Source organism: Schistocerca americana, chromosome 2 (genome assembly GCF_021461395.2).
Source record: "Schistocerca americana isolate TAMUIC-IGC-003095 chromosome 2, iqSchAmer2.1, whole genome shotgun sequence".
Taxonomy (NCBI): Eukaryota; Metazoa; Arthropoda; class Insecta; order Orthoptera; family Acrididae; genus Schistocerca; species Schistocerca americana.
The window spans coordinates 789,483,476-789,499,544 of NC_060120.1; the positions used below are offsets into that span (position 1 = coordinate 789,483,476).

General features: G+C 40.4%; 1 protein-coding gene across 3 annotated transcripts in view; it reads left to right on the plus strand.

Moving 5' to 3' along the window:
• Positions 1 to 16,069, plus strand: part of LOC124595237 — a 179,759-nt gene that overhangs the window by 134,873 nt on the left and 28,817 nt on the right. For 2 of the 3 annotated variants that reach the window (XM_047133894.1, XM_047133896.1), the window contains exon 7: positions 9,401 to 9,572. In XM_047133894.1, the coding sequence (XP_046989850.1) occupies positions 9,401 to 9,572 (172 nt within the window). Of the gene's footprint in view, positions 1 to 9,400; positions 9,573 to 9,732; positions 10,015 to 16,069 lie in introns of those variants that run through there. The other variant, XM_047133895.1, reaches the window with a different exon arrangement.

Sequence of the window (16,069 nt, forward strand, 5' to 3'; positions counted from 1 at the left end):
CTCTGTCTGCTGCTCAACCAAAACCCGCACTAAATCCTCCATGCTGTGGATAAGCTGCGAAAACAGAACAATGACGCAACATGTGAAAGAACGACCCTACTCGTCACCAATTGTGTAGTAACACGATTCACGTTTCCGTCGCACTTCACCTAGTGTAGACCAGGAACTGTCTGCTAGGCATGTCTGATATGAACTGATTGGGCACGGCCCGTGCTGCTTGAGTTGTTGTTGTTCCGCCGGCAGAGGACACAGCCGAATTCTCGTGTGTCCTCTGGTGGACAGGACTTTACTTGCGGCAACTACTGTCCGTGATGCACCGTGCCGATGTGTGCCTCCTGCGATCTTTCTGATGGCTACTGCAGTGATATTAATAAGAGTTTAGAAATTCAGGCTCACTATGGTTTTTAATGGTAATGAGTGAGAAACTGAACAGTCTGGGAGGATTTTCTAATAAATGTTGTTGTGCACATTTTTATTGGAATTGTTACTGATATGTGTACTTTTGCAAATTTCCACACAAAATTCAGTTTAAATAGTCTAGAGAAATGGAAAATTTTCCACCTATATTGTTTCTGTACCACTTCCTCCTAGTTCTGGTCTAAAAAATACCCTTAAGTAATTCTGCATTTCATCACCGAGGAAAAATACAATGTAATTGTAATCTGGGTCAATTTGAGTGTAAATGCAAAAGTGTGTGCAGCCACAATACATTGTTACTGCATGTTACTTAACTCTCCATGAAGGGAAGTAGTTCTTGAGTCAAGATTACCACTAATGGAAATAGACAGCATTTCACAAGCCATGAGAAAGAAATTGTTGCTCATTTGAAAGTAGTGATGAAATAATTTAATTGGATAGATAAAAGATCTATTCACCAAGCGGCAGCAGAACACCCACATAAAACAGTGTTGTGATTGGCAAGCTTTCAGAGCCACTGGTTCCTTCTTCAGGCAGAAGGGTTGAAGGAGAAGGAAGAAGGGTGAAGGAAAAAGGGAAGGAAAAGGGATTTTGGGAAAGTCACCCAGAACCGCAGGTCAGGAGAGACTTACCCCATACAGTAAGTCCAGGAAAAGAGTAGATTTTGCGAAAGTCACCCACAACTGCAGGTCAGGGGAACCTAACCCATATGGTAAGTCTCCCCTGATCTACGGTTCTGGTTAACTTTCCCAAAATCTATCCCCTTTCCTAGACATCTCCAGTACTTTTCCTTCGCCCTTCTTCCTTCGCCTTCAACTCTTCTGCCTGAAGAAGAAGCCACCGGCTCCGAAATCTTGCCAGTCACAACAGTCTTTTATTTATGTGTGTATTCTTCCACGGCTTGGTGAGTAGATTTTTTTATCTATCCAATAAAATAATTTCAATATAATGGAAGGAAACATTCCACGTGGGAAAAATTATATATAAAAACAAAGATGAGGTGACTTACCGAACAAAAGCGCTGGCAGGTCTATCGACCTGCCAGCGCTTTTGTTCGGTAAGTCACCTCATCTTTGTTTTTATATACAATTAAATAATTTCATCAATAATTGATTGGTTTCACTTGCAAGTATGATATGAAAGAGGAGATTTCTTTTTGAAACTGATTAATAGCTAATGCAACAATCGTCAATCTTCTACATGTCTTGCTGCACTTTGCTATAGTCTTCTGGCATTGTCACCTCCCTACAGACAACAGAATAATCTGCAAAGATTCTTTTGCAGTTACCTGTAATTTAAACTTCTTTTAACTTATTCAGTTTAGGTATTCTTTCAGCTTAATTTGCACTTTGAAGAATTGAAAATTCACTATCCTGAAGTAACAGCAGGTGCACTGAGTCAACTGACCAAAATCCAGAAAATCAGAAAAGCCAATAATAGAGTACTGTTTCTTCAACAACGATTGTACTTTTTAGAAAAAGATCTTGAGTATGTCTGTTGTTTGACGGATTTTTCCAACAGCTTTTATTATTTGAATGGAATGATCAGTGTTCAAGAACTTTTGAAGATACATAGCAGTGGTCCCTGTCTGCATCTGTAACCACTTGATGCTCAGTTTTCATTTACAATTCCTGCCCTTTTGAACTACTGTGGTATGCCAAAACTGTGAGAAATGTTTATAACAAAGCTACTGATTTCATCCATGACATTTTTCTTTATATTTATGTCATTGCTGTATTTTTAGTTCTTTAATATATTATATTTTTACTTGCAGCTGTGGCTTTTTGTTCGTGATACCTAATAAGCATACTTTTTTATGTATTCAATTCTATCATTTATGGGCAGGTTGAAGAAGTTCTAAAATATGGATATGTTGGTACAATCTTATAGACTTCCCAGTGAATCATTGTCATCTTGTTGAGATTGGGTGTTCCGCTGGTGGTCCATATCTTCCCAAAATGATATTTCCACACTGGAACTTGATGTCTTCATTAAATGTTTCCTGAGACTGGCTACCTGACAGACTGGGTCCCATATTCATGCCCGAGCAGTGCCTGGAGTTCCTTCTGCCATCCTCTCCGGATCGGGTATAACCTCTCTGGGCCATGCTCACAAGGCATGCAGATGTACCCCATTCCATTCATGCCCACTGCTGCAGTCTCCCATGGTGGTGGCTGCATCATGGTATTCTATTTTCAGTCCATGCCTATGAGGCATGTTCTCTGCAATCTTGCACTACTATAGGCATTCCCCATGCCATCCATGCTCACTGTTGCTGTCTCTAACAGTGGTACACATCTCCTGATGTTCTGTGTTCAGCGTGCACCTGTGAGGCGTGTTCCACAGGGCATGTTCCACACTGCTCCAGGTGTTCCCTGTTCCATCATCACCTGTTGTAACTGTCTCCCTTGGTGGCAGCCACCACCTGATATCCTGTATTTGGTCTGCACCCATGAGGCTTGTACCCTGCAGTCTCATGCCGCTGTAGATATTCACTACATCGTCTGTGCCCACTGCAGATATCTCTCATAGCGGTATCCATCTCCTGGTGTTTGATATTCAGTCCATGCCCATGAGAAGCACTCCGTGCAACCCCGCACTGCTGCTGGAGTTTTATGTCTGTACCTCCTGCAGCAGCCTCTTGCAGCAGAGACCACTGTACAGTGTTCCATATAAGGTCTGTGCCCATGAGATGCAATCCCTGAGGTCTCAGATTGTTCACATTGTTCCATATCTCATGAGTGTGTGCTGAGGTGGTGGTCACTATCTAGTACTCTGGTGGTCTGAGCCTGTCATTTATGCCTGCAATTTTCTGTGGTTCATTACTGGAAATGGGAACTTTTTTCCACTGTTTCTGTAGTACTTCTCATGCCAGATTCTGAGCAGTGTTGAGTTGATACCCTCCTTCCTAAGTGATTATATTTTCTGCCATCTTGATTTCTGTTGATTCATTTAGACACTATCCCAGAATCTGGGAGTCTGGGCCAGGATCCTGGTTGTATTGTAACCTATGTGTGTTCATACACAAGGCAGTGTTTTGATATTGCTGATTTTGTGGCATTCCCTAACCTAGTATGTCTTTGGTGTTCCATACATCTTAAGTCCACTGTTCTGGTGGTAGGTAGACCACACTTTTGATTTCGTGTTTCTTCAGGATTCTGCTGAACTTGGCAGACATAGTCCCTGCATGCAGCAGAAAAGTGGCCTTCTTGGTCTCTTCTTCTTGTACCTCTTCCATTGTACTGGGTCATCTGGTGGGACATAACGCTTTGCAGTTGTCCCTGATCGAATATCCATTGTCAGTGAACACTCATTGAAGATGTTCCAACCCTGTTGTCAAGCTGTCTAAGTTGTAAAATGCCTTGGCTCAGTGTCAAAGTGTTCCAAGTACCCTGGTCTTGTGTGCTGGGTGATGGCAACTGTTGGCCTGTAGATAGAAACTGGTGTTTTGGCTTTCAATACAAACTGTGGCCATATCTCAGATGCAGCCATTATGGTCAGTTTTGACATGGTGTCCGTGTTGACTGGGATACCACTCTAGGACACATTCGGTTTTATTAGTAAGATGTTTGATGAAGCTCTGCTGGATCTCTTCAAACATATTTTAACATCAACTTACTTCCTATGTGGAGGCCAATTCTGTGAGCAGACTGAAGGAGTGGTGATGGGTAGCCCCTTGTCTCTGGTAGCAGCCAATCTGTTTTTGGAGAAGTTTGAGCATGAGGCCATTATAACTGTCACCTACCAGCTGACATGTTTCTTCAGATACGTGGACGACACATTCGTCATGTGACCCCACATCTGGGAAAGACTGGAGGGCTTCTTGGATCATTTGAACTCATGACATCCCAAAATAATGGTAACCATGGAGCTAGAGAAATTTGGTCAGAAAATTACCAGCCCATTTCCCTGCTGTCACCATTCTCAAAAATAATAGAAGCAATTACGAAATACAGATTAATAAATTACCTGAATAAACACAATCTTTTAAACAACTCACAGTTTGGTTTCCGAAGTGGCAAAAATACGGAGTCAGTCATAATAGAATTCACAAAGGTTGTACTTCATGCTCTTGACAAAGATGAGTGTGTCAAAGGCATATTTTTGGATCTTTCTAAGGCCTACGATACAGTTGACCACAAGATTCTATTAAATAAATCAGAAGCATTAAGAATAAGAGGGGTAGCTAATGACTGGTTTCAATCATACCTAGCAGATAGGGTACAAACAGTAGTGATAACATATACTTCAAATAGATCTAAGCATTTAGTGAAACACATATCAGAACAAAAATACATTAATATAGGGGTTCCACAAGGTAGCATATTAGGACCAATACTATTCCTGACATACATCAATGACTTTCCATGTTACTCATGGTGAAATAATTCTCTTCGCTGATGACAGCGATATTATAGTCACTGAAAAAACCAGAGAACTCCTTGCAGAGAAAGCAAATGAAGCTCCCAAGGAAGTTTACAATTGGTCAATAAGCAATAAGGTGACATTGAACATAAAGAAAACTAATGCCATGAATTTCAGTTTGAAGATGGAAAAAGAAAATCTTAAATTAAATGTAGTTGGCACCTCTATAGACTGTGTAACAAATGCAAAATTTCCAGAAATGAATACTGATTCTCAGTTGAAGTGGTGAGAACACATGAAGGTTCTTGCAAAAAGAATGTCATCAGCATGTTATGCTCTAAAAATCCTATCATCAGTGTGTAAGATGCAGTGTCTTTTAGTTACATACTAATGTGCACTCAATTCTTAGCTGTGGCATTCTTTTTTGGGGAACAAATGCACTAAATATGAACACAGTTTTCAAACTCCATAAAATAGCCATAAGAATCATAACCAAAAATGTTAGTCGATTGATAATTACTGCACAAATGGTTCTGTCCATGACTATGGAACAAGAGCTAGGCTCAACTTACATTTGCCAAGAAAAAGTAAACATAAAACTCAAAACAGCATTTTCTACCAAGGAATAAAACTGTACAATAAATTACCAAAAGAGATAAAAGAAATTGCAAAAATACACTTATTTAAAAAGGCAGCTAAAAGTACCTGTTATGCAATACATTTTATACATTGAAGGATTACTTAGATAAAACAGAGTAGGGGTTTGGTAAAAAAATGTTATACAAATAAATAATAGTAATGATTATAAAACATCCAACATTCCACATAACACCTTCACACTATGTTTTTTTCTTCTTTTTTCGTTTTCTAGAAAAACTTACTCCCAAGCTATGCATTGCAAAATGCTAACACCTCTTTCTCTTTCTGAGCTCAACATGTCACTTATTATAGAGGAATGCTGACTCAGTTTTTCAGGATAGCAAATGGGAAGTTGTGGCACAGTAAATGGCCCAGAGATCACAGATCACCAGTGCGCGCACGCTTGTGTGTGTGTGTGTGTGTGTGTGTGTGTGTGTGTGTGTGTGTGTGTGTGGTGAGTGAAGTGTTATGAAACAATGATTGTATAGTGTGTGCGATGACTGATAGTGAGATATGAGTGAACAGTGTGGCATTACTTTATTTAATAAGTTATTTGTGAAAAAAGTATAGTATACCAGGAGTAAATCTAATGATTATCTCTAACTAGAAGTCTGTAAATGTATGTGTATACAAATTAGCTTATTTTAAATTGGTCTAAACTTGTAAATACTTTAACATGTCTTATATCCTTGTAAAAAGAGATCTACGGATGAATAAAGCTACTACTACTACTACTACTACCACCACCTTTTGGTGTCAGTGTAATGTGTATGAAGTCAACTGTCTCTATTGTCACCTACAGCCTCACATTAATCCTCATTGCAGCTTTAGTGAGGCATGGCCAGTCACAATGTTTTAACAGTTTAACAAATTGCACATTGGTTTCACAGAGTCAGAAAGGCTATCTTATCCGGCTCACTACTTATGTTAAAGACCCTGTTCAGACTGTCTCTTGTCTTACTCATTATTACTAGCTAAACTTCCTTTCTGAAAACCCTGCATAAAGGCACTTGACACAGCCCAGCACAGCTAAGGGTCTCTCTACTTTCCCAAGTGCTCATTCACTGCACTCAGCCCTGAAGAAACATTGCTTGTAAGATTCACAATAAATCCCACAATCCTTTGACAGCAAGCAAAGTTCTCACTCTTAGTGAAAAATATTGAAGACAGAAGCAACAATAAAAGATGTAAATACACAAAAAGATACATTGTTCATTAAGCCTACAGGTCAGTATATTTCAAGTTATACATAAACAAACAGTACGGTAATTATTTATCATGTTTTCTTTTTCTTTAAGTGCATGTTATTTCCTTTTAACTTAATTTGATGGAAATTGTGGTACTAAGTTTACAATGTAATGTTTTTGGAACATCTGGCTCATAAAAGTAGGCATAAGAAACAGTAGGATTTCAGATAATCTGAGATGTAGTCTAAAATTCATTTATGAACATCAAAACTTCACTTACATGACAAAAGCAGACATTAATTAGTGTATTCACCAAAAATGTGTTCATATCAAGCCCTACAAAATTTTGCTGGTCAATGAAATCTCAGTAGTTTCCATCTGTATTACCTTCGGCCTGTCAGGCAATTTACATGCCCCAAATGTGCAATAGATCTACCTCTTAATAAACATATCTCTGAATGACAGCATTAAAACTGTTTTGGCTAATCTCTATTTCAGTCTCAGAGGCAGCAACTGATTTTGTGGCAGAATATGCTCAGGTTTGCTTGACATTGTGGCTGTCAACAGTTAGTGAATGTGACACGTCATAAATAGTGTCTTTTCCATATAAAAAGCATTTTATCCAGTCATAAACAAAAAATTTGCTGACAGTTTGCATGTACATCACCATCTTTCTCATTGTGTAACAAAATTCCACGTTATCAGTTGCTCCATTGCACTATTTCATTAGGCTCTGAACTCACTATATTTGGTTAGCTAAATGAAGCTGCTTCTGCTTACTGTTTTAGACATTCCTGGTACTTTTGAGCATGCTGCCCCAGTGCTCAGTTTTATGTAAGAAAATTCAAAATCTGTCCTTCTTTGGGTATTGGTCAATTCACTAAAAATTTTAGCTGCACCATTTATATTGTAACAAATTGATTGTGTTGCTGTCTGTTTTTTATTTATAAAAACCTGAAAGTTTCTACTGATGTAAAATGCATATTATTGCATTATTAAGGCCATTGTGTATGGTGTATGTCTGTTTACCCTACCAGAAATCATACAGCATGGCAACTGACATTAACTTGAGCATGGAAAAAAAACTGGAAAACAGTGCTTGTAGGCAATGTCACATTGCAGTCATTGCTGGGTACCATTCCTGAGGCAGCACTTGGACATTATTGCTGGCTGGTGTGGTCAAAGTTGTTCATGTGGAATTAGTGGAGTATAGTAAAGTATTGGTTTTCTTGAATAGGTTTCAGTACATATCATTTCCAATTATGTCCTTTCATTTTAGTCAAATCTCAGTTTACAACAAAAGTGTGTCATTAACATCACCATAGTACTCTGACATCTGCATCTCATTTCAAGTTACTTAAGTGGAAGATTTTCAGTCACAGAATGCACTAAATACATATATAGGCCATGCACAGGTGATTAGAGCAAGACAACATTAATTTTTCATGTTTTGTTCAGCCTTTTGTTTACATTAATCATTTATTATAGACTGATGGGCCAAAACATTATGACTACTGCCACCACAAGACTGAATGTCTTCTCCTAGTGTTTCAGTCACATGATGCAGTAAGGAAAGAATATAAGTGGAACAGAGATGAATTGGTGGTCTTTGTAGCGAACATAATGACCACAAATGCGTAAATTCACTGATATGAGTGACTTTGACAGAAGTCAGATTGTTATGGCCCTGAGCCTGAGAACAAGAATCTCTGAAATTGTGAAGCTGGTCAGCTATTTGCATACTACTGTCATTAGCATCTGTGGAATGTGATTGGAGGATGATGAAATAATGAGCAAGCCACATGGTATTAGACATCCATGTCTCATCACAAAGCATGGAGACCAGAGTATTGCCTGCTGTGTAAAGCAGGATGGACAGTGAACTGTGGCAGATCTGATGATAGAATACAATGCTGCTGCAGGCACACGTATTTTAGAGCACACTGTTCAAACGCCATTGTTGAACATGGAACTCCAGAGCACATGACCCCCTACTTGTTCCCATATTGACCCAACAACATCATCAATTACAATTGGCAAGGCATCTCTGAGCTTCCACCATAGATTATTAGACATGGGTCACCTGGTCAAATGAACCACATTTCTTCTTACACCAGGTCAACAGTTTTGTCCTTACACACCATAATCTAGGTGCTTGAAACATGCACAGTGCCACAGATGCAGACTGGTGAGGGCAGAATTATGTGATGGGGTATGTTGAGTTGGGCTTCTATGGCACCCATGGTAGTAATCAAAGGCACCATGAAAGCTGTGGACTATGCGAACATTATTGAGGGCCAACTGCATCGCTTCATGTGTGATGTCTTCCCATATGGCAATGAAACCTTCCAGCGGGATAACTTTCAATGTCACAAGGTCAGACTCTTGCTGCAGTGGTGTGAGGAACATGGCATTAAAGCCACTTTGATGTCTTGGCCAGCAAACGCCCATGACCTGTACCGGTTGGAACACATATCAGGTGTCGACTGCAAACCACCAGCCTGTAATTTGTGGTAATTGCCTGATCTGAGCGGTGACATATGTTGTTGCATACCTTTGGAAACCTACCAAGGACGTGTTGAATCCATCATGGCTGTATTCTGTCTGAAAATTGCACCAACACATTATTAAACAGATGGTCATTAATGTTTTGGCTCATCAGTGTATCCCTGTTTCTGGCTATGTCTGTCCAGTTCAGTTAAAATTCAACTCCAGATCTAGAATATAAATGAGATAGCAGCCATAGAAAAGAAAGGGTAAGGCAGCATTATTTATACGTTTTGTTATGATAGCTGTGGGAGCCGTCGTGGTCGGATGCCTGTGGAGGGTGACTGCCGAGCTTACATCGAGTGCACTGGTGATCGCGCACAACCCCGTCGCCTGATGTGTGGACCAGGACTTGCCTTCCACGCTGTTCGCCGCATGTGTCTGCCTGAGTCTCAAGTGCCAGGCTGTTCTCAACAGGTATTGTAATTCACTTCACATTGCACTCATTTACACACGCAGATGGCTATTAGCACAGTGAGTTATTCATTGTTGATCAGTACAGGATCACATATCCTATGAAAGACTAAGTGCACATTGTTTAAATCATTACTAACAGTAATCATCTGCTACTTTACAGTTGCTGAAGAACATATTCTTAACAGGATCTCTGTAGAGTAAAAACTTATTTAATGAGTTAAAAATAGTAGCTGCTTGTTTAGTGCATTGAAACTCTTAGACAGTGTAGTGAGTACTCTTACTGTACCATATATAGAGAAAGGTACCTCTGTCTGTAGTAGGAACTAAATTTGGAAAAACATTATCTAACATATAAGCATAATAGACCTATTTCGAGTGCTCTATATTTGTATCAATAGCTTAGGATAATGACATAGTATTGTCAACATGTATATGATAATGACATAGTGTCATCAACATGAATACTCCCTGCTTAATATAAATCTGTATAATGTTTTCTTTTTTATTGTAAAATTAACAATACATAAAATTCCAAATGTGTGATATTGTACTACACTAATATTCATATGATTTATATATACATTGTTATGAGAATATAACCATCTTTATACTGTAATTGAACTTATTGATGAAGCCTATTGTATAAGAAAATACTGAACAGGTAATAAAGATTCTTATTCTTATTCTTATAGAATCCCACAAATGTTTAGAAAAAATGAGATCAGGTGTGACTTCATTTGACCTCGTAAAGAAATTCTGATTTCTTCTGCCCCTCCTCCTTTTTTTAATTCTATGCTTTCTCTACATAGTTGTTTCACAAGGATTGTGTCAGCTTATTATTACACAGCAGAGAAATTTTTTCCACTTATTCCATAAATTTGATCAATTACTTCAGTGTCCACTCATATAGCTCAATTACATTTAAATATGCAATGTATATAATTTCAGAAGACACATTAATAGGTTACAACAATATGAGGATAGCTTCTTATTCACCACAAATAGGAAGCATTTAGTTGCAGACAGGCACAATGAAAACTAATGAAAAAACAAACACACACACACAAGCACAACTCATTCACACATGGCCACTGTCTTCAGGCGCTAAGCCCCAACTGTAGACTGTGATTGCACTTGATGTGAGCTGCAATCTGCTGGGATGGAGACAGGTGAAGCAAATGTATCAGAAGGTGTTGAGGTTCTGGTGGAATGTGAGGACAACCTATCACATTTTTCCAGAACCTTAACATCTTCTCCCCCATTCACTTCACCTGGTCCTCCTCAACCCAACAAGCTACCTTCCTTGATGCTGACCTCAACTTCAAAGATAGCTACATCAGTACCTCCCTCTTCATCAAACCTACCAGCCACCAACAGTACCTCCACTTTGACAGCTGCCAGCCATTACATACCAATATGTTCCTCTCATACAGTCAAGCAACCTAAGGTCATCACATCTGTAGTTACAAGCAGCCCCCTAATATACTAAGGGTCTCACTTAGGCTTTCACAGGCTGAAATTACCCTCCCAACACTGTACAGAAACAGATCTCGTGTGCATTCTCTCTCGAATCACATACCACTTCCCACATATGCATTCTTTAGCCACAAAAGAGCACTTCTCTCATGACTGACTCAGTATCATTCAGGACTTTAACAACTGATTCACATTCTCTACCAGGGTTTCACTACCTCTAGTCATGACCTGAAACTAGCAATATCCTTCCCCAGTATCTTCCCCACCCCTCCTGCAATAGTATTCTGCTGCCCACCAAACTTACACAATATCCCTGTCCATCCCTACTCCAACCCTCTCCCAACCCCTTGACTCATGGCTCATATTCCTGCAGTATACCTAGATGCAAGACCTGACCCATACATCCTCCCATCACCACCTACTCCAGTCCTGTCACAGGCATCTCCTATTCCATCATAGGCAGGGATGTCTGTGAAAACAGCCATGTGGTCTACAGGAGGAGGAGGAGGAGGAGATTAGTGTTTAACGTCCCGTCGACAATGAGTTCATTAGAGACGGAGCGCAAGCTCGGGTGAGGGAAGGATGGGGAAGGAAATCGGCCGTGCCCTTTCAAAGGAACCATCCCGGCATTTGCCTGAAGCAATTTAGGGAAATCACGGAAAACCTAAATCAGGATGGCTGGAGACGGGATTGAATCGTCGTCCTCCCGAATGCGAGTCCAGTGTCATGTGATCTACAAACTAAGCTGCAACCATTGTGCCACTTTCTGCGTGGGCATGACAACAAACAAGCAAGCTGTCTGTCCACAGGAATGGCCACCATCAAACTGTGCGTAAGAGGCAGGTGCATCACCCAGTGCTGCCCAACACAATAAGCTTCAATTCAATGACTGCTTCACAGCCTGTAGCATCTGCATTCTTCCTACCAACACCAGCTTTTCTAAACAGCATAGGGTGGGAACGCTCACTACACTATATCCTTCATTCCCATAACCCCCTTCATCTCAAACTTTGCTAGTCTCTGTCCAACACCCACTTCAGCAGTACACACAACTTGTGTCCCACCAACACACCTACTAGTCTCTTCTCCTTCTCTCCTCATATTCCTCCCTTTCCCCTCCCTCTACCAACGGTCCCCCCACCCCTTCCTCCCCAACCTGCACCCCTGCACAGCCACCTGACTCTGCAAGTAGCAGCCCTTCATCTCCCCACCTCTTCCCTGCCAACTCCCGTAGGCAGCACAGCAGTGCTGTATTGGAAAGTGGTCAACAACTTACTAATTAGAGGTGCCAGTTACAGATTATCTGAATGATTGGAGGTATTACACTCTGCTATGAGAGAAACTTGAGAATCAGGTGCATCAAACCAGTTGCTCAGTATGCAGTGTGGCACTTACCACAGCAATACAGAAGACATTGTGATGAGACTATTCCACAACCACTCTCTCTAACAACTTTGTTGTCAGGGGATTAAAACTTTAATCTTCTTTACTTTCTTCTTAAATATCGCAAACAGTATGTATTTTGTTACTGCTGATGCTTCAATCCTGTACAAGAAAATTCTCTTAGCCTGTTGTCTTGTTGTCATAGAATTTATTTTTCCCAACATCCTCCTGACCTCAGAACAATTGCCCTTTTATAATTCTTTTGGTTAACTACATTCTGACATTAATTATTCCTCCTTGAAGACAAGATTTAGAAATTCGAAGAACTAGCATAGGCTCCTTTCTGCACCAGTCTGTTTATATAACATAGGGGAAACTCTACTATCCAGTCTCCATCTTAACCCATTGTCTGGTTCAGATTCATTGATAACATTGTAGAGATATGCAACCATTGTAAATACAGCCAGCCTATACTCTTGCCTCCAGAACCTCAACAGCCACTCCTGAATCAACTCATTGCTATAAGTGAGCTCCTCTCTAGGATATTCCATAAAATATCACTGAAGAAAAAATTTCAACCAACCACAGTTTTTGAATGACTGATTTATTTCACTTTAATTAGTTTTGGGCCTGAGCCCATCATCAAACATCAATAATGGTTTCTTGCACAAATATCACACCTTTGTTCTTTGTTGTGTGTGCAGTTGTACTGTTGTTCTTCATGTTCACATTGAGATACTGCGGAATCTCGTTTCCTGCTAGATCCATGTTGCCAGAGTGGAACTGCAGACATTAATTTTGTTGCCGACATTGCAGAGATTGCACTGGAAACTGTTGAGGAGATTGACTGTGCTGCAAAAGTTTCACTGGGAAGCCCTTACACATCCCATTCTCTTCCCATGTGATTTCTTCCCTTCATAAATTTAGTCTGTACTAGAGTAACTAAATGTGTGGATAGCAACGTGGCTGATTTAAGTACAGTAGTATCAGCCTCATTGGGTGATAATGGGTCATGTTTAGAGGGCATAGAGTCTGGACCAGATGTACAGTCAAGCACATGTGCTGGTGGTTTTCGTGTGAAGCAGAGTGGAACTGCAGACAATAATTTATTTGCTGATACAGCAGAGATTGCACTGGAAGCTGTTGATGAGGTTGATTGTGCTGCAGATGTCTTAAGTAATGAAGGGTACACATGCCTTTCTTTCCAAAGCATGACTGAGCAAGGTGGTGCAGTGGTTAGCACACTGGACTTGCATTTGGGAGGACAATGGTTCAAATCTGTGTCTGGCCATCTTGATTTAGGTTTTTGATGATTTCCCTAAACCACCTCAGGCAAATACTGAGATGGTTCCTTTGAAAGGGAATGGCTGACTTCCTTCCCCATCCTTCCATAATCCAATGGGAGCGATGACCTCACTGTTTGGTCCCCTGCCCTGAATCAACCAACCACCCAACCAACCAAAGTATATAGATTCATCACTCCTGGGGTGTTTCGGCCTCCTCAGAAGCAGAAACTAAGTAGGAGAAGGAGGAGGAAACATGTTTGTAAGAGAAATGTTTAGGCTAACATGGTATAACCCTGAAATCAGTCATAAATTTCATTTGGTACCCCTTATGTACATTCTTTTGCTAATAATCATTGGTACTGAGTCAAATGCTTTACCAAAAATCAGGAAATCCTGCATCCCCCCCCCCCCCCCCCCCCCCCCCCCCAATGCCTTAATTCATTGATTTCAGGATGTCATGTCAGGAAAGCACAGGTTTGGTTTTGCAAGACAGATTGATGTCAGTGATATTGGAGAAAACAGAAGGAAGATTAAAGTTTAATGGCCCGCAGTGATAGTGGACAGTAGTTTTGTCAGTCACTTGTGCTACCTTCTGGCCCATGTGTGTGACCCTGTTTTCTTCCAACTGCTGATTAAAATTTTTTCCAAGGGATTTATGTTTATTATAATTAGATGAAGGGCTAATTCAAATGCAAGTTCTGTGTAGAATGTGACAGCAGTTCCATTGGCTTATAGAACCTCATTCAGTTTTAGTGATTTCGACTGTTTCTCAGTGCAGCTGATACAAATATCTATGTGACTTATCTTTGCAATAGTGAAAGAATTGACTGCAGCAGTACTCCTTTATCTTCATTTCAAACTGGAGTTCAGCACTTCTGCTTTTGCATTGATAATCTTGGATTTATTACTTGGGTCATCTGTGAGTGTATAGACACTAATTTTAGTGCCACTAAGAACCATTGCAAATGACCAGAATTTATTTGGCTTTTGTGGAAGTCCTTCCATAAGATTCTGCAACAATATTTGTTGAAGGTTACATGTCCTTCTCAGCGTCTTTCTATTGATAGTGCTATACTCCGTTTTACACACATTATGCAGTAGTCACTGTTTTTTTTATTATTTTTTTTTTAAGTTTCTTTTCAGTGAGGGAGGCTTCCTGCTATCATGTTCTGCTAGCCACATAGCAACCCAATGCTTGGTCAACTGTTCTTCTCAACTTGAGCCAGTTTCTCTACATGATCCTCTCCAGATTTAAAAGTTCCAGCTTTTTCCTTGAAAAAGTACAATGCTCCTCTTTGCCTATTTTACTGAACATGCAAATCTTCGTATTTGTTTTGTTGCCCTCAGTACTGTGACAGCATCAACTGTTCTGGGTAGTTTAGACCCTATTTGAGGGTGGGGGCCAGGTGTAGACCTTGTCAGGGCAGCCAGTTGATCCCTTTCCCCTATGTGTTGATGGGCATGTTTACATGCGCACGCTTTAGGAGTTATGTAGTTCCCCTGTCCCAGTGCTGCAGGTTCATCCTGGATTTCGAAAACACTGCTGGTCGCCAGTCGGATGACCACACCAATGTGTTGAGGACCACCCCCAGCCCATACTGGGATGTGTCCGTGGCCAGGAGCAGATGCGTACCAGAATGAAATGTTGCAAGACATGGTGCAAAATGAAGACTATCCTTAAACTGCATAAAAGCATGCTGACAGGCTGCAGACCAAACAAAAGGAGCACTTTTCTGAAGCAACAAATGCAAGAGGCAGGTGATACTACCCATTCTGGGAATAAATTTGTGATAATACGCCACTTTTCTGAGGAATGTCTGAAGTTCCTATGGATTAGAAGGATGGGACAAAGCTGTAGTGGCAGTGACATATTGTTCCATGGGCCACATGCTCTGCTGGGAAATTTCAAGACCAAAATAAACAATGGAAGGCTGGAAAAAGTTAGACTTAGCAAGATTATATTTGAGGCCCACAGCTTGCACAACAGTAAACAGAAAACAGAAGTTAGGTAGGTGATCCTCCATCATGGCACCTGTCACAATGATATCATCAAGATAGTTATGCATTGAGGGATAACTGTCACAACCTATTCTAAAAAGTGTTGAAAGATGGCAGGTGTGCTAGTGATCCCAAACGTTACCCACTGATACTAATAGAGACTGAAATGAATATTAACTACAAGCAAACTGTTTTGAGGCCTTGTCCAATGAAGTCTGAAGATAGGCTTCAGCCAAGTCGACTTTCAAAAAGAATTGTCCCCCAGCCAAATTTGTGAGCAACTACTCCAGACGAGGCAGGAAGTAGGTGTCTATGACTGCCTGTGCATTAATAATAACTTTGAAGTCACCACAG